The sequence below is a fragment of the Podarcis muralis genome, chromosome 10 (genome assembly GCF_964188315.1).
Source record: "Podarcis muralis chromosome 10, rPodMur119.hap1.1, whole genome shotgun sequence".
Taxonomy (NCBI): domain Eukaryota; kingdom Metazoa; phylum Chordata; class Lepidosauria; order Squamata; family Lacertidae; genus Podarcis; species Podarcis muralis.
In genome coordinates this window covers 45,213,979-45,232,890 of record NC_135664.1, presented here as the reverse complement: position 1 = coordinate 45,232,890, position 18,912 = coordinate 45,213,979, and the positions used below count along the sequence as shown (strand labels likewise).

Below are 18,912 nucleotides of genomic sequence, written 5' to 3'. Positions count from 1 at the left end.
AAACTATGTGTCGCGACACATTAGTGTGTCTGCTGCAGTGTGTAGGTGTGTCGCGTAAATGCTCCCCATGCGCCTCCTGGGGCTGGAAAGGGGTTAGTTTAACCTCCGGTTTGCTAGTAAAACTGAATTACTATGTTGCAAAATGATGAATGTCTAAAAAGTGTGTCTCTAACATGAAATGTCTGGAAAGTTCTGCTCTAGTTAATGACAACCGACTAGACTAAAGCAACGCAAACTGGGATGACACTATTTAAAAAGGACAAAAAAGCCCAGATACATTCCTCTCCTTGGAAGTAAATTCAACATACATAGGATTGGTGTGCACAACTGCAATTTTAAGCAAATTTACAGCATAATCCTATATATGTTTTCTGAGAAGCAACTTTGAGACTCCCAGGTAAGTGTGTATAGCATGCTGTATTAAGAAGCAAATCCCACTAAACCCAATGGGACCCATTTCCAAATATGCATACTGTAATAAATATTCCACTTAGCCTCATATCTTTCTCATGAAGGCTGGGTAACCTTTTCAGGCATTCCCTTGCAGAAAAATGACGAGGGTCACATACTGGCACAAAAGCCAAATGTATGGGTGAGTCTCCCCTTCTCTCCCTCTCCCCTTCAATCAACTATTCATTCATTCATTCATTCTCCCTCCCTCCCCCCCCTCTCTCTCTCTCTCACACACACACACCAATCCATCACCCCTTCACTCATTCAGTACCTGTTTCTGCCACACATGGCAGGGACAAATAGAGGAGAAATGGCTTGGAGGAGATCAAACTGAGGAACAATATGATTCTTACACACAAAATAGTAATGTTCTATAGATCTTGCTTTATTGCTTTATTGATTCAATCCAGAGTAGCCCCCAGCCCTGGGGAGGAAGGCCAGGCTTGGTCCTGGAGATCTCCCACCCTCAGCTAGGCCTCACCACTGCCCTCCTTGTGTGCTGGCTAACAGAAGCTCCCATTCAACCAGAGCAGATGTCAGGCATGCTTGCTGGGAAAGGAGATGGAATGGGCTTTTTGAAATGTCACACCTAATACACCTTGGTAGAGAATCAAGCAAACACTCTACCACTGTGAGCTGTGGCTGGAAGCAGGAACTGGTGCTGGATTAGAGAGCTGGATAGACCATTCAGAGGCTGTCAGGGCACAAGGCAAGGAAATCATTCTGTTGTGCCAACTGGAGGGCAATCAGAAATACTTTTCAGCAATACTTTTGGAAGCAACACTAGTGACAGGTTTCAGTTGACAATATTGGCACGGCCACAGCTTTTGCAGAAGAATTGGCACCAAATCTAGTAGCAGGGGTAAAAATGGTGGCACAGGTTACCCACATGTCGTCTAGTGACCATTCCTTGTACCTGCCCGTTCCAGTACAAATGAAAACAAAGGAGGAAAAAACATGAATCCTTCCTACATCATTTCCCCCTACATTCGGGTGGGTGGGGGTGTGTAACCAATCAAACACAGGAAGTGAATAGAAAAGGAGGCATCTTTGTATCTGTCAGATATATGTCTGAGCTGCATATTTTGCATTTTACATACCTCAGATCAAAATCTGACATTTGCACAATAGCAACATTCCCCAACATGTATTTTAAGAACACAAGCACAGTAAGTTGGTGGGGAAATCCTGTATGTGTATATCTGGATGGATGGATGTTGTCCTGTCGACTTCTGGCTTTGGTTCAGCCCACAGTTGGCAAGTAGCCACAGAAGGTAATCCACAAGGGAATATAGCCCTCAGGCTGAAAAACATTACCCAAGAAAGTTAAGCCACACTACCCACATACAGAATTCATGGCTTCATGAAATATTTGACCGCTCAGTTGACTGGTATCTCAACACTAACACCCATGTTGTACTATGCCTCAAGTCCTTTAAACCCATTTTTCCTATGTTCTATATCATGCAGTGATAAAACCAGATTTCAGGAACCTTTTCTTCTTATGGAGGGGTGGTATATAAGGAAGATGATGTTTTATTTAGCAATAGATCTTGGAATAGTCTGGTTTTAAATTTGCCTGTACCCCAAATGTCGTGACTAGTTCTCCTTTGATAGGATATTTTCACACAAAAATTCCTTAAATAATTTATATATAGTACAAATGGGATCACACTGCAGTTGGCACACTCCTGGATGTCATTAAGTGTTAAATTCCTCCACACAACAAGTTTAAGGCTACAATCCTACAAGATGGCATTAGGCCAGCTAAAGGGCTATAGGAAGCAACGTAAGTGCTGATCGGCTGGCAGAATGGGCAGCCTGCCAACACAACAGCACTTATGCCACTAAAGCACTTCGGTACACCCACAGAAAGCTCTGCAGGCATGTATGTCCCACTGGTGGCATTCCACCAGACGTGGGAGCTGGGGCAATATGGGACATTCAGAGGGATCAGCAGGGGAAAGAACTATGGAACATTACTGGGATCTGTAGGTTCCTATGTCTCTTGTTCTACTTGTATGCCCCCAAACAGCCACCCAATCTACACCAGCCCTTGCATCAACAATGGGGGGAAGGGGGGAGGGGAATGGGAAGGAGCTGCCCAGTCTGGCTACATGTCGAAAAACTCAGGGATGCACCAATAGAAGCTGACAGTCACTTAATTTTAGTTGGCATTGTTCGCCAATATAGGCCTGAAAACTGAAGAAGCATTTGTTTGGGGGCATTTGCCGAATTCATCTGGGATTATGTGTATTTACAGATAAATATTATCCTTCTCCAAATTTTGGACATTTGCCGTAATATATCTATGTAATCTGTGCATTAAAAGGACTGGTGATTCAATGACAGCACCTAGAGAAATTTACTTTATTTGGTATGAATAACAGCAAAATCAGCCTCAAGGAGAGTTACACCGATCTTTTAAAAACAGTAACATTTGACTCCAGGAGTAACTACAACATGTGTACTATTCATATTACCACTTCAAACAGGAGTAACCTACTACTGCTCCTCTTTGCTCAGCCCCCACACACCAAGAAGAACAGTGTCTAGCCCAGATGCCCTTGCACTAAATAAAAATGATGCTAATTTTGCAAAGGACATGAACTATTTAGGGTCAGATAGAAAAAGTAGTTACATTCTCTTCCCAAAGTCTTGTATTCAACTAAATTATATTCAGAGTAGACCCACTGAAATTAATTGACCTAACTTGGTCATGTTCATTAATTTCAATGGAATTACGTATACTCTGAGTAAAACTTTGTTAACTGCCACCCAATTAGTTTACATAATTGCCTTTATCCCAGGGAAAACAGCCAACTATAGATGGACTTTATGGCATTAATTAAAAGCTAAGTAACTACTGTACTAGGCAAGTGTGAACCCTACAATAGTGGGAGTATGTGAAACAGGAGTTCCAGAACTAAACTGCCAATGTGAACATAACCTTCGTGACTGTGGAGGCACTTAATCTTGCAACTATTCATATAACTGAATCAGAACGATCCTGTAAGCATTCCCGCAATACCTATAAACAAAAAGAACCAGAATTCCTCAAATAAAAACACTCCAAAAATCTTCACAAAGCCAAGAGGCTGTGCAACCCCTCCTCCACAGTGGCATGTGAATTGGCCCCAATTGTTGATTCCAGGTAGAGAAGCAAAAGTGAGTCCCAAAGCAAGAAAGCTGTATGAGGTGCACAGTGGGGAACAAACTTTAATAATTGTCTTTTTTAATGCTGATTTTAATGTATGTGTTTGATTTGTTTTGGGATTAAAGGGTTGTAAGTCGCTTTGAGTTCCCATAGAAAAAAGTAACTAATTCATTTAATAAATAAGGAGGAACCACCTAAAGGTAGGGCAGGAGGGGGAATTGAGGCATGGAAGGGCAACAATGAGAAATTCAACCCCTGGAGGAATGTCACAGGGCTTAAGATGAGTAGAATTTTATGTGGGAGATGGAAGGACAACGAGGGAGAATGATCTAAAACCATGGTTTCCAACCTTCCCGCCCACAGTCCACTTGAAAACGGCTGAGCATCTTGGTGGACTTAATGATTTTTCTGCCTGTTGTTTAGCAACTATAATGCACTGTGCCTTACAATTTTATGGAATTCAAGCTGTAATACAATAAAAAACAATATATAAGAAATAAAATAAGCAATAGAAATACAATTAAAATCAATATGAATATTTAATGCTATAGATGTGCAGTCTATTGTCATCAGCCATAATTTACAGCATGGATCACCTGAATGAAGCATGTGTGGTTTGTGGACTGCAGTTTGGGAACCCCTGATCTAGACACATGCTAGAGAAAGGAAGGGGAAGAGAGTAGGCAGTGACCTGACAAGCTGTGGCCTGAGGAAGCAGTGGGTGGTAAGGATGTGGAGTTGAAAAAGGAGGGTTAGAGACAGGAGGATCTAGGTACTGCTGGCAATTAGTGGGATAGGGGCACAAAGACTAAGAAGCAGCAGAGGTGGCATGACTGAATTTCACACACCATGATTCATTTTAAATTGCTAGCGAAGTTATGGTTCAGGCGCCTGTTGATTCTGCTAAGCACAAAATATTTGGCAGTGCAGTTCAGCGGAAACCTAGGCTGGGTTCCCTATCAGTATGTAAGTTGGATTCAGTGGCATAAAGAATATGATTTTATCTGTTGATCCCATTCAAATTAATGAGAGATTATGGTCCCGAGAGAAAAGAATGCCCTGGAAGATCTCATTCCTTTCCAGTGGATGATTTATTTCAAGAGTAAAGCGTATCCAGCACTTTGCTAGCATCACTGAGCCATGATCACTTCTCCGCCAAAGGCAGGGAGTTCAGGTTGAATGCTTTAGGCTCAATAGAATGAGGCCATTAAAGAAGCACCAGTTAGGAAGAAGGATGTAAAACTGCATACATTTCAAGGCTCCAGACCTCCTTACACCTTACACTTAGTGTTACATTCACAGTTTTATTCTGGATTGTTTTATTGGATGTTTTCATGTGTTTAAAATATAAAGCAGTATAGAAAATAAAAATAAAAGTATAACAACAACAATAATAAAATAACAACAATAATAATTTCATTGAAAAAATCACAAGCAGACATTCCGTGGTGATGACTGTAACCTAGATTAAGGTGCCATTTGTCAATTAGCTTATATATGTGAGTTTCTACATGGGTGGCGCTGTGGTCTAAACCACAGAGCCTAGGGCTTGCCTATCGGAAGGTCAGCAGTTTGAATCCCCGCAACGGGGTGAGCTCCCGTCGCTCGGTCCCTGCTCCTGCCCACCTAGCAGTTCGAAAGCACATCAAGTGCAAGTAGATAAATAGGTACCTCCCCAGCAGGAAGGTAAACGGCGTTTCCATGCGCTGCTCTGGTTCACCAGAAGCAGCTTTGTCATGCTGGCCACATGACCCGGAAGCTGTCTGCAGACAAACGCTGGCTCCCTCGGCCTATAGAGCGAGATGAGCGCGCAACCCCAGAGTTGTCCGCGACTGGACCTAACGGTCAGGGGTACCTTTACCTTTTATGTGAGTTTCTAACACTGCTCTTAGGCAGATAACTATCTAGAAAAGCTCAGAAACAGATCCAACAACCTGCCCCATAATCTCCCACTCACCTTCCATGGTAATTGCATCTAAGAGAGTACCAAGGGTTCCTGCATGCTTCTCTCCACTATCCCAGGCTGTTAGCCTGGAGAGCCCTCACTTGCACTAATCCCATATCATGTCATAGTCCCATTCCCTCCTACACTTGTTAGCATATGGCTGAGCTCAGAACTAGAATGCAGTTACAACCTGAGCAATAATGTGTAGAAGAAGGCAAGCTAGTAAAACAGTTTGTAGGCTACTGAATGTCTGACTTACATGTGAGACTATTTCATCTGTGTTTAAAAATAAAGTAGCAGAACTTTCTGGTGATCAAAACAAAGCTGATGTTGAATTCAAATCAAGAACCAAATTATAAATGAATAGCACCCTAACAGTCTTAGAAACATTTGATTTCCTTTATGATCCATCATATTCACTATCCTCAACTGCTTAAATTATTTATGTTTCTTTTTTTGTATAATCTGAAAATAATGAAGCGATGATACAAATAAAACCCTATTATTGGAACAGGGGAGACAATTTTTTTAATATAGCACTAATATGTGTATGGGGCATTGAAAATTAATTTCAGCTTGTTTAAGCCAGAAGCTTAACCTCAGGTGGCAACACAAAATAGAAACTAGTTCAGCTAAGTCTTTCTATTGCCTCAGGATGTCTTTCGGCAGGTGTACCTCTCATTCCATTTTCTGTATCAGATACAAGTCTTTCCCTACAAATATATAACTGACGAGTTTCACTGTGATGGAAAGAAGAAAATACTAGGGTCCAAGAAGCATAAAGTTGTTAAAAGACAGAAATGGTAATAGAATTGTGTTCTTGCAATTAATCATATTTTGGCAGCTAGCTATCCCTATCGGTTAAAAACCATAATTAGTACCTTGGCTCCCAACCCCCCCCCCCCGGGCCACACAAAGTCACTAATATTCCTAATAGGGACCAGCAGTCAATGCACAAGGCAATTCTGTAAATGCCAGTCTAAAATTATACTACAGGTAATGTTGAGAGCAAATTCCAGCTTGCATATATAAAGGTAAAGAGATCCCTGACCATTAAGTCCAGTCGCAGATGACTCTGGGGTTGCGGCGCTCATCTCGCTTTACTGGCCGAGGGAGCTGGCTTTTGTCCGCAGGCAACTTCCTGGTCATGTGGCCAGCACGACTAAGCTGCTTCTGGCGAACCAGAGCAACGCACGGAAACACCCTTTACCTTCTCACCAGAGCAGTACCTATTTATCTACTTACACTTTGATGTGCTTTTGAACTGCTAGGATGGCAGGAGCAGGGACCGAGTAACGGGAGCTCACCCCGCTGCGGGGATTCGAACCGCCGACCTTCTGATCGGCAAGCCCTAGGCTCTCTGGTTTAGACCACAGCGCCACCCGTGAGGTCATACCTAATCCACACTACTACAATGGAACCACCATTGCCAAGGCGTAAGTGAAGGAAATAAAACCAGGAACACAGGAAACACCAAGCTGCTTGAAAAAGAAACATTACAGCATTATTCATTTATGGTACTCACCATCTCTTTAGCTATTTCCACAGCTTCCTGCAGCCCATAAAGCCTGCCACAGACCAGGTAAATCCCATTGGCCCAGAGAATACAGCCCTCGTGGACCCAAAATTCATTGCTGTCAAGAGGTAGTTCAGGAATTTGTAACTCCAACTCAGGACCACCTTCCGAAGTGGACATGGGGGGTTTAGAGTCCAAAGGAGCTTTTTCACCAACATTGCTACCCTCAGTGGTTGCCTTTTTACAAGCAGCGCCTCTCGAAAGCGAACGAGAGGCCCCAGCACAGTCCTCTGAGCGATGCCGTCTCTTAAAGCGAGGGTGGGCAGTGAGGCTTCTCTGCTCCTTTTGTTGCTGCTGCTGCTCTTCCTCCTCCTCCGTATCTGTCTTGGAACCATTAGACGCACTTTTATGTCGTACTTTGACCTTATTCTGCATTTCTGTGGCCCTCTTGGGAGGGGGATTCTTGGGCAATGTGGCCGCATAATCCTGGGGATAGAAAGGTCCAAAGAGATCACCCATGTTGCGATAGCTGGCCCACTTGCCGCACAGGCAACAAACCAGGTGGCCCATGACAGAAGACTCTGTTACTACAGGGCCCTGTAGCATGAAAGAGGAAATAGGCAGTACTTTGCTCTCAACATTGCTGGGAGGTGGTGTTGACGACCTCTGCCCTTTTCGGCCCCTCACCAGCTTATTCTGCTCCTCTTCCTCTGCATTAATTATTGTGCATACAGCACCTATCTCACACTTGTTCACTACATGAATATAAGGGAAAAAAGACTTGTTCTTGTTATCAGTTTTATCAAGAGACTGTGTGGCATATTTCAGTTTGATCTCTGGTTCCTGGGGCTCCACAATTGGAGCAGCTCGTCTTGGCTTCCGCTTCCGGGGCTGTGCTGTAGGTTTCCTCCTCTCCCTTCGCTGTCTCTTGGGTTTAGGTTCTCCACCTCCTGCCTCCTCTGATGGCTGCAGCGCTTCTGGTGCTGATGGAAGTGGCGGAAGCAGCAACTGTTGTTGAGGCGGTGGCGGCGGCGGCGGTGGTGGTGGTGGTGGCTGCTGCTGCTGTTGTTGCTGCTGCTTCTTCTGTTTGTTAACACTACCAATAGGCCGCCCCTTCTTCTTACCAGAAGGAAAATAACCCTTTGGAGGAAAAGGATCTGGCTTGGGTGTCACAATGACTGCATCTCCACCCTTCTCTTCAGACTTTAGATTTGGTTCAGGAGTCAAGACTTTGGATGGAGAGACTGTTTTTAATTCGGAAAAGCTTATAGATCCTGCCCCAGTTAGTGAGCCATCTGTTCTTCCCTGACAAACAGATTTTTGTGAAGGTGCTGGGATCACAGTAGGCACTGGGGCCTCCTTGACAACACTTGCAAGTTCAGGTGTCTCTTTTTTTACTACCTCATCTCTATCCGCATGCCATTCTTCAGAAGATATTGTCAGAGAAATTTCACTAGTCAATTCTTGGCTCTCTTGATCCAGCACAATTTCTTCTTTTATATTTTCTGCTTCCATTCCATGATTGGACACATTCCCACCCTCTGGTGGGCCACTCTTCAGTGACAGAATGTCATCAAGGGTGACTGCATCTGGGCCAGCTTCAGCACAATTTGAAGAAGCACTCCTCCGAACATTAGGGGATGTGATTTTTTGAACAATAGCTTCCAATTTTAACCCACGGCCCTTCCGTGGAGGCAGAATTTTTGTTTTAGCTGGGCTTGTGAGGGAAACAGCAGAGCAATTTCTATTGTCAGGACTTGGAAGATTCCTAGGAGATTCTCCTTTTGAGAGTGACTTACTAACATCTTGGCTTTGGGAAGAATGGGCATAGGAGTTGAGTGTTTTATCAGCTCCATCCTTTGATGAAGTGAGCAGGCGTCCTTTGTCTTCAGTGCCACTATTCTTCATTTCCTGCAACTGCCTCTTGCTGGGAATAGGAGAGATAAAAGAGCGGACTCTCCTTCTCATGATTAAAGGATTTTGAGAAGACTGCTCTTCTTGGCCAGGAATCCTTACCATGGCATTGCCAGATTTAAGTACATCTCCAGCATCTTCACGCTTGTGTGTATCACTATCTTGAGATGCAAATCTCTTCTGACTAGTTGCTCCTAGAGAGCCACTGTTTTTCCCAGTAGTCACCTGTCGGGAAAGATCCCAACCAGATTCTTGTTGCTGAATCTTTTGATTCAAATGTTTAATTTCAGCACACTTATTTTGAAGAGACCCATCACTCCCTAACAAGCAACGGCTTGTGTCTTGGCTGACAGCATCATGGTAAGAACCAGAATGGAGATACATCATTCCATCCTTGTCATTTTTCAAAGGACTCCTTACTCTGTCCAAGAACTGCTGTTGCCTTGGGCTCTTTCTTGCTGTCTCCTGTCTATGTTGAGCAGCTGCAATCACTCCCTGGGCAGAGCTGCTACTCCAATCTTTGTATTCTTCCTGTTGTTGTTGGTACAGCTGCCTTTTGTAGTGGTACTGGGAATTCAGCCCCTGGTTAGGATCACCAAAAGCATGAGATCGAGCATTAGTGTGATAAACTGAAGCCAACGATGAGCTTTCAGAATTTGGAGGGAAAGGAGAGTGTAAGGAACCCCGGTTCACCCTGTCAGAAAGCACCATATGTGGATTCATGTGGTGAAGATCTGTGCCTGGACCTCTGCTTCTACCTGGTGACATCTTCAATTTGTCTGCCAGATCATGAAACTGAGAGGGAGATTTACCTCTCATTCCCTCTCGGCTGCTTCCCATTCTGCCGGGTCCTCGCCTGAGCTGTGATCGGCTATCTTGTTGCAAAAGGTACTCTGCTGCAGAATCAAGAGCTGCAGCTCCTGGGCTAGCATTCCCTCGGTAAGACTCATGCTTAAAACTTGCAAGATGACAATGGTCTCCAGATTTTTTATTGTTGATGTTGGCAGAGGTCTTAGACTGTTCAAAATCTTCTTCCTTGATTTGCCCACTGTGAGACTTTAGCTTTGGTTCCATGGTCACTAGACCACCAGGAAGGATGACTGACTGACCAGGAGTTAGACGGTCACTCCTTCCACTCCTGCCATCAGGACCCATGTGTCCCACAGAGTGAGGCCCAGGTTCTCTAGCAATCTGCCTCAAGGGTGATATATCACAAATAACTGATCTCCTCTCAGAGAGTCCTCCACCTTCATGAGCAGAGGATTGGGACTCTATCTCAAACTTTCGAGGCATGGGATAGTCTGCTAGATTTATCTGTTTCATCTCAGAAGTTGTGCCACTAGACTTTCTATCCCAGTGGCTCCAGTGTGGATTTTCCAAGAGAGAGCCTATGCTTTTGTTTAAAAGACCTCTATTACTTAATTCATTGGCTTGACTGATCAGGACATTGGGTCTCATGGTACCCTCGAGAGTTCCAGTCATCCCATGATGATCTTGTGCATTTCTAGAATATCTTCTGTCAGGGTGATGGTGATAGCCTTGCAAAACTTCCTGCAACAGACTAGGAAATTTCTCATTCCTGCCCTTTCGCTCACTATGCCCTGGAAAATCCCCTTTATCCTGACCTGAAGGATACTGAGGGAAGTTGCCAGCATTTCTCTGCATACTAACTCCAATATTGTCTTTGTAGCTATACCTCAAACTACCAGGGGATTTTGAAGGCTCGGTTCTGCCCGGAAAACTGGAGCCAACAACAGCATGACCAAGCTGTCCGTTCCCATCTCCGTTGTGGTTAGTGCTGCTGTCCCCACTTTTGCTCCCCTTACTCCCTCCTTGTGGCTCTTGCTGTGGTCCCAGAAGCCCAGTGTCTTTCATCACACTGGCAGAAGATGGTGCTTGAGCACCTGTGGAAACATCATCTTGTTGCTGCTTATCCTGCCCACCTGACTTTTCCACTCTGCCCGTCATAGCTTCTCTGGAAACTATCACACCAACTGCCTTTTCATTGACCTTCGGGGGTGTCTCCACAGCAACTAAGGCCTCCTTTTCATCAGGAGGAGAGGCCACTTCTTCCTCATCTGCAGGGCTGGTGCTGAGCTTTGGAGGCTCATTTTGAGATGCTTGTGTTGGTGATGGGTGGGATCTCTCTAAATTACCCCCCTTGTAGGTGGTATCAGAACTGGTACTCTGACCGCTCAGTTGTCTCACCCTCTCGCCTTGGTCCTCCGAACTACTGGAGCAGCCACCATCAATTGATTCTGCCAGAGGAGACTTGAGCTGTTCCTCTGCTTGGGAAGAGCCTTCTGAGTTTGTGCAGCTATCAGCCTTTTTAGATAGGGAAGATCTTTTGGAGTTTTTCTTCTGAGGTGCCAAAGCATCTGAAAGTAGCATGTGCTGGACCGTATTGGGAAGATTTGCCACTTGACTACTTAAAGCACTTAGGCTGCTTAGTCCTGGATCCGTAAGCCTCTTTTCCTGCAGTCCTTCAAGCCCAAATCCCTTGAATCCTCCACCCTGAGCATTGGGACTTGGCATCATGGTTGGTGTTGGACTAAGCTGAGGCATCATTTGTAAAATGCGGTTTCTAGAGGCTACAGGCATGTTGCTTTGTCCACACTGAAGGTTCTCACCACCTGTCATGAGAGGAGATGGTGTGGAGCTGCAGCTTGGGGACTGGACCACTGAGGCAGCTGGTGAGGGATTAGATATAGGACTAAAATTCTGATGGAACTGCATGGGTGATCTCACAGGAACCTCAGCCTGGTTGTACTGACCTACTTGACTCTGAAGAGACAGTTTGGTGGCAGTATTTGAGTACTGCATTATATGCTGTGAAGGAGGCTGCTGCTGCTGCTGTTGTTGTTGTTGCTGCTGCTGTGACTGCTGTGCCTGTCCCTGTGCCTGCTGACTGCCTTGGGGTAACTTTGACTGTTCAAAGTTCTTCATTGGCTGTGCCTGAAAGGTGTAGTTTGACTGAGTTCCATAAGTTTGCGAACTCGACCCAACAGCATGTCCTTCATACTGTGAACCGGCATTCACACTGTAACTGCCATCATAGTTCTGCCCAGATTGGCTAAAACGCTGAGGAGAAGGAAAAGAAGAAGAGGAAGAAGAAGCAGCAGGAGGCTGATAGTGTTGGCTATACTGACCCACTCGCAACTGATAGCCAGAAGCAGAGGAAGGCAGAGTTGAAGGACGCTGCATTGGCTGCATATGAGATGTGCTGGAGGCAGACTGGCTGGAGGCTTGTGGCAAAGGCTGATGAGACTGGTAGAGCTGTTGTCTCATCTGCTGAACCTGTTGCTGCTGCTGGCTCGAACTTTGCTGCTGGTACTGAGCACTTCCAGGGGAGAAAGGACCAGTATAATCCTGTTGATAATGGGTCACACCACTAAGGGATGAGTGTTGCGTTTGAAACTGGCTCACATGACCTTCACTCCCATACTGACTCCCAAAGCTGCTCCCTTGGGGTGGTCCATAGCTCTGTACTGGCCCAGAAGGCCTGCGCTGAGGAAGCTGCTGCCCTCCAGCTGCCACAGGATCCTTACTTGAGGCCATATAGTAGAATTCTCCTGCTTCCTTTCTGAAACTTTGATAGCTCTGATGTCCAGAGCTCTCACCAGCCATTGAGGCAGAACTGCCTGCTGCTCCACGGCGCCCACTGCTGCTGCCACCTCCTCCAAAGCTCTGGAACATCTGAGCCTGCTGGCGGGTGCTAAATTCTTCTAGACGGGATGCACCATGCACTTCCTGTGGGTAGTTCTGCTGGTTTCCGTGGTAACTGCTTTGCTCTCGAAAGGACTGCATGCTGTTCAGCTGCAGACTGACAGCTCAGCAACCCGCCTAGAAAAGAAAAAGAGAAAAATAAATTAGCAAAATAATTCCGATTTCCCAGTAAAGTAAGTAGTTTTTAATGTATATTTAAAATCACTTGTAGCAATTTCAAACTCAAAACGTCCTCTTGGTTTCTTGTCCTATTATCAGCAGTTTGGCCTGCTATCTAGGAAACTAGAGCAGAATGTCAGCTTGATTGTATGTTACAAGGGTACTTAAGAAGATTTTACTAGCTAACTTTTCAACATCTTGTCTGGAGGAATTGTTATGAGAGATGATAGAAATACCCTTTCCCAAGCCAGCAATGCTGTACTGTTCACAACAGCATCCCACATCAAGAGGCTTGGACTGATGAAACTGCAGATATTTAAAATACATAAGATTTCTTTTCCAACAGGCATATACAGATGAGCGTAAACACTTAGAGCAAGAAAAACAAAAGACACAAAGAACACACATGTAAATGTCAATTAAGATAATGAAGAGATCAGACAGTACTAAAATTACAAGTGAGGGGACTGTTTTTAGAAGGCTATATTCAGAGAGGGCATAATTTTGCTAAAATGTGGGAGGAATGGGGGGGGTCTGGATTTCATGAAGGACTTCCTCTTCTATATTTTCCTCTCATAATTCGAGTAATGAGCTCAGGTAAACACATCACTCTTTGTCACAACAATGCACCTATCAAAGTAAAAGGAGAAGATATGAATTCGTCTGTAATTAGGTGTAATTAGGTGAATTTGCCGATTTAAATTACCAAATGCCATAAGTGTAAGACAGGTGACTCCACCATGATGTTTGTATGCAATGCATTTCAATTTGTTTCCTTGTGATTTGGTAAGTGTTTAATTCAGGTTCCAGATTATATCTGTGTACAAAGTCTATAAATGTGGTTTCATTTGTATAGTCATGGCACAGAAACAGTATTTGTTGCAAGCTGTCAGTAGATGAGGCAGATAGGTTGCAACTGTGTGGTGTTCCTTTAAGGGGAATGGTTTGGGGGTGACACATGGAGAGGCCTAAAATTCCTCCCCCCAAATTCCTATTAAGTATTATGAAAAGTGAAATCAATTGGGCTTTCCTGCTTTTTTATTCCCTTTATTTGCAGTTTACGAAAGCAGGAGTTAAGTGTGTTATAAGAACAGTTCATTAGTTAGTAAAAGTAATCAGTATGTAAGTATCAGTATTAAAGAAGTCAATCCTCCAAGAACCATCATTTCTTAGTTGTTGCAATAAGGTATGGAACATTAAAAGAGTAAGGGCTGGCTGCTAATGAAACTAATTAATTCCAACTAGCAGTCAACATGCACAATTAAAGCAGACCAATTACTTTATCTGCTTAACAATTACATTCTTTGTGAGGTATCACAAGAATAACAGCACAGCATGCAGGTGTGAAAACATATCCATAGGCTAGAGAAGTTGAAGAGGTTGCTATGAAGCTGCACTGACAGGGGATATGCAGGCAAGCAAACAGGCTGGGTGAGGAGGATCAGAACACTCTAACTCTTTTGTGCCCAAAAAGTGGGTTGCCAGAGTATGGAAGGCCACTCCCCTGTACCCAACATTGAAATACATAGGTTGACAAGGAGCCACTGCTGAACACTCTTTGGGCCAGCTTCAATTCCACCTAACAGACCATCTGGTAAAATGTCATTAAGACAAATATCACGAGAGACTTCGGCAAAAGCCTTGCAGGAATCAAGTCATACTTACTAGGTCAGGGGTCTGCAACCTTTAAGACAAAAAGAGCCACTTGGACCGAAGAAAAAAAAACTGGGAGCCGCAAAACCATTGCGACATTTAAAACAGTGGGGAGTGTCGGGGCACACAATGCGCCTCCTCCCCTCGCTAGTATCTGCCCCGGAGCCGCGGCAAAGGTGTAAAAGAGCCACATGTGGCTCCGGAGCCGCAGGTTGCTGACCCCTGTACTAGGTAGTAAGAATTGTGGAGCTGAATGTGACTTACTTTTTAGCAACTATGCTTTGTATTGCACCTCATCTCACGATATGGGCAAGCCATTCACATAAAATGGCAACTTTATCTTTTGCCTGTTGAAGGATTCCAACATTGTTATTCCTACTTCAAGGGACGAGGGCGGGTATATAATTTATTGTTTAAAAAAGATGTGTTCATCATCAGGTGCATATTTCATGCATACTTCTGTAGTATAATCAAATTACTTCCTAAGTTCTGATCAAATTAATTTGAGTTGGTGCAACAATCTTTTTCTCTCCCCTGGACCCAACAGAATGTATATGTCGCTCTTCAATGGTTTATTAATTTACTACTTTCAATCCTGTGTTTCTGTTAAGGTGTTTGCAGCAGCATACATAGTATCTCCCCTTCCATTTTATCCTCACACAACTCCCCTGTAATGTTGCAAAAGATGAAGGGTTACTGGCTCACAGTATTCCAATGAGCCTGATGGCCAAGTTTGAATTTGAACCCAGGTCTTCTGGTCCCAGTCCAACACTCTGACCACTACACTATAAATGCTCAAAGATGTTCCATATCCTTAAAGAATGAAAAGAATTGTGAAATGAATGAAAGGCATTGTGAGGAAAGCCATACCCTTCCTTATTCAGAATTTGTGACAATATCCACACAATGCAGGAAAAGACAGCAAAGCAGATCTTGTTTACGTGAGTAGCTTTCCAGGAAGGAAGTGCAGTAAATGGATTAGATCAATGGTTCATCAAATGTCACTTACTGAGGCCTACAGTTACATGACCGCCTTGGGAAGCTGCATGTAGTAATGTCCCTATAGATGAAAAGGCAATATAACAATGGTCCAAGTGTATTACCATAAGTCCAGTTTCAATTCTTGCACATGACTACACACACATTCAGAAGATAATTTGCAGTATGGTAAGCAGGAGAATGGTTGTCTGAATGGTATATTGAGCCTCTTTATACCCATGGTGACAGAGATAATGTCAATCAGCCCTCTTAGTGTAAAAGCCAACTGAGACACTTTTGATGAAGCTAAAGAATCAGAAATAAGAAGGCAAAACACCAAGGCCCAGTTCAGAGATTATCTAAAGTGTTCTTTAGAATATGATAATCATGAACAAGATCCAGCAAGACTTAGTATTGTGCTCTCACCCTTTCCTCTTGTGGTCCTCTGCATGCAAAAGAAGAGTAAATGCTTCTGCTTCCACCACTTTTGACTAAGCAAGAGCTTCCAGCTGCATATGAACTCAGAGCTGAGTTGCATATTACCTCTACTTAGAGCTGCATATTACCTCTACTTAGTTAACAAGGATATGAAACCTCTGTTTGATCCTGGTTTGCTTTAACTAATTAGTTAGAATAAATCACGAGTTGCTAGAGATCAGACATATCAAGAAATTGTGGTTTAGTTAAAACCGAAAGGTAAAGCTTTCACTTTTCACCACAGCTGTCATTTCACCACTTGCTGTTTTGTGCAGCTGTCCACTGATATGAAAAGATCTCAGGGAGATTCATTTTTTAAAAAATTCTTTTGCTGTATGTATATGCCACCTTTCTGCCAAAATACTCAAGATGGTTTACCATTTTGAAATACTAAAACAAATAAACATGATAAAAAGTAGTAACAATCCGCTTAGCCTTAGGCCAACTGGGAGCTGATGGCATAAGCTCCCTGGCCTGAGCTTTCTTGCTTCTACTTGTTCTTATCAGAAAGTGTTTACACTGTTCATGTTGTTGTGAGTAAATAGCCCAAACATCTTAAGAACATAAAACACTTTCCACTGTTGGCCATGTCCAGACAATCATACCTTGGCTTAATACACTAAACCATAAACAAGACTTTTGCTCCCCCACACAATACATGCAATACATGCATCAAGCCAGGAAGTCTCCCATTAGCCATTATTTCATTTTTCATGCAAACTGGGCAACTATGGTTATCAGCTTTAGAACAAGCCAGGATATCAAGCCAACTTCAAACTGCAGTTTTATATCCTGGCCTGTTCCAAAGATAGTAACTACAGTGATTCTGTCCATGTGGACAAAATGGTTAATCATGGTTTATCAAAGTCTTCCTCATTTGATTGCTAATGCTACAAAAGGGCTTTATGTGTAGAAAAATGGCTTGTTTATGTATCTGCTTACTAAGCTGAAATATGATTGTCTGAAACAGGCGACTATTTGCATTACACCTATCCCCAACATGATGCCTCTTGTCACATACAGCTAGCTTTTGTAAATTCTTAAAAAGCATACTTTTTGAAATATTTAGAATTAGTTCAAGAAGGGTGTGATGTGTCAAGAAAACATGTGACACATTTAGCACTAACAGTATTTTAGCTGCTGTACATGACACAGACAAGCCACTTAACAGGATAATGCAGTAATAGAAATACAAAAAAAGGCCTACAACAAAATGTTGCCGTATAGAGGGTTTCTGTTCAGGTTTCCAGCAGCATCCCATGTCCACTAAATACAAAGTCCTCATTGAGTTTTTTGGGTTTTTCTCCATTGAGTTTTTGTTCCTCCAAACTTGGTATGCACATTTATGCCCAATCCGAGCTCTATTAAATTCTTAATTTTGCCATTGATGGCTATAGACAATTCTCTCTTCTATCTCTTTGGCATGTTAAAAATACAGTCATACCTCAGGTTGAATGTGCTTCGGGATGAGCGCGTTCGAGTTGCGCTCCGCGGCAACCTGGAAGCAACGCTGCTTGCGCAGACGCTAAAAATGATGTCACGTGCATGCGCAGAAGCGCCAAAATGTGACCTGCGCACGTGCACATGCGCGGACACGGGTTACGTTTGCTTCTAAATGTGAACAGGGCTCCGGAACGGATCCCGTTCGCATCTAGCGGTACCACTGTAGCTTCTCGGTGTGAAAGTCTGATATTTTCCTGGGATAGTTTTGGTTCATGCTCTTTGGTGGTGCTCTGAGGTTGGGAATGGGTTGTATTTGGACTGATTAAGTTGATATAATTGATACTTTGCATGTATTAACAGAAAGACATTGCATATTAATAAGCAATTCATGAACATAACGACTTCACTAGCTCTACATACTAACAAATTTCACAATTGTTTATATCAACCTACTTTAATAATTTCAATATTGTTTCATTTTGCTATACTATCCACAATGACAATATAGTGAGTAGCAGACAACTACATTTAGTCACACAATATGCGTAACTGGGATTCTGGTTAATGTGAATTTAACACAGCTGCCCTAGTGGGCCAGAAACCCAGGTTTAAAGAACTCTGTGCAGTTTTGTATCATTTGAGCAGTTTACATGCTGCATCTCTTCAAATGGACAACTATGTTAAGTAGAATATAATCAGAAGTCAAAACTTTAATACCTTTATTTACACTACTGATCACAATGTAGTATCCAGTTTATGTCAAAATTATTCCATACATTTCCTCCTTTGCTAACTCTTTCAGACTAATATTGCAAGGAAGGAAGATCTTGCAGATTTACCATACAATCAGTATATATTTTACTCGGAAGGAAATCTTGCTATGTTCAGTGGAGCTTATTCCTAGTTATGTGTGCACAGGATTACAGCCATGGATGTAGTAATAATAATAATAATAAATTTTATTTATATCCCGCCCTCCCCAGCCGAAGCCGGGCTCAGGGCGGCTAACAACAATCAAATAATCAAACAGTCAAATAATCACACATTCTAAAAATATTTCATTATAAAAATTAATTAAAATCAAATTGATGGCAACCAATTAGGCAAAATTCTGTGCAGGTTGCCAGAGGAGGGAGTCAGGCTGCGCCCTGACCAAAGGCCTGGTGGAACAACTCTGTCTTGCAGGCCCTGCGGAAAGATGTCAGGTCCCGCAGGGCCCTAGTCTCTTGTGACAGAGCATTCCACCAGATTGGAGCCGCAGCCGAGAAGGCCCTGGCTCTAGTTGAGGCCAGCCTAACCTCTCTGAGGCCTGGGACCTTGAGGATGTTATTATTTGCAGACCGTAGGTTTCTCTGTGGGGCATACCAGGAGAGGCGGTCCCGTAGGTACGAGGGTCCTCGGCCGTATAGGGCTTTAAAGGTTAAAACCAGCACCTTAAACCTGATCCTGTACTCCACCAGGAGCCAGTGCAGCTGGTATAGTACTGGATGA

At 43.4% G+C, this 18,912-nt stretch overlaps 1 protein-coding gene across 7 annotated transcripts in view; it reads right to left on the bottom strand.

The window, feature by feature from the left end:
• TCF20 (transcription factor 20) overlaps positions 1-18,912 on the bottom strand; it is a 202,939-nt gene that overhangs the window by 65,851 nt on the left and 118,176 nt on the right. For all 7 annotated transcript variants that reach the window (XM_028747852.2, XM_028747854.2, XM_028747855.2 and 4 more), the window contains one exon: positions 7,081-12,828. In XM_028747852.2, coding sequence (XP_028603685.2) covers positions 7,081-12,792 — 5,712 coding nt within the window. In that variant the 5' untranslated portion in view covers positions 12,793-12,828. The remainder of the gene's footprint in view (positions 1-7,080; positions 12,829-18,912) is intronic.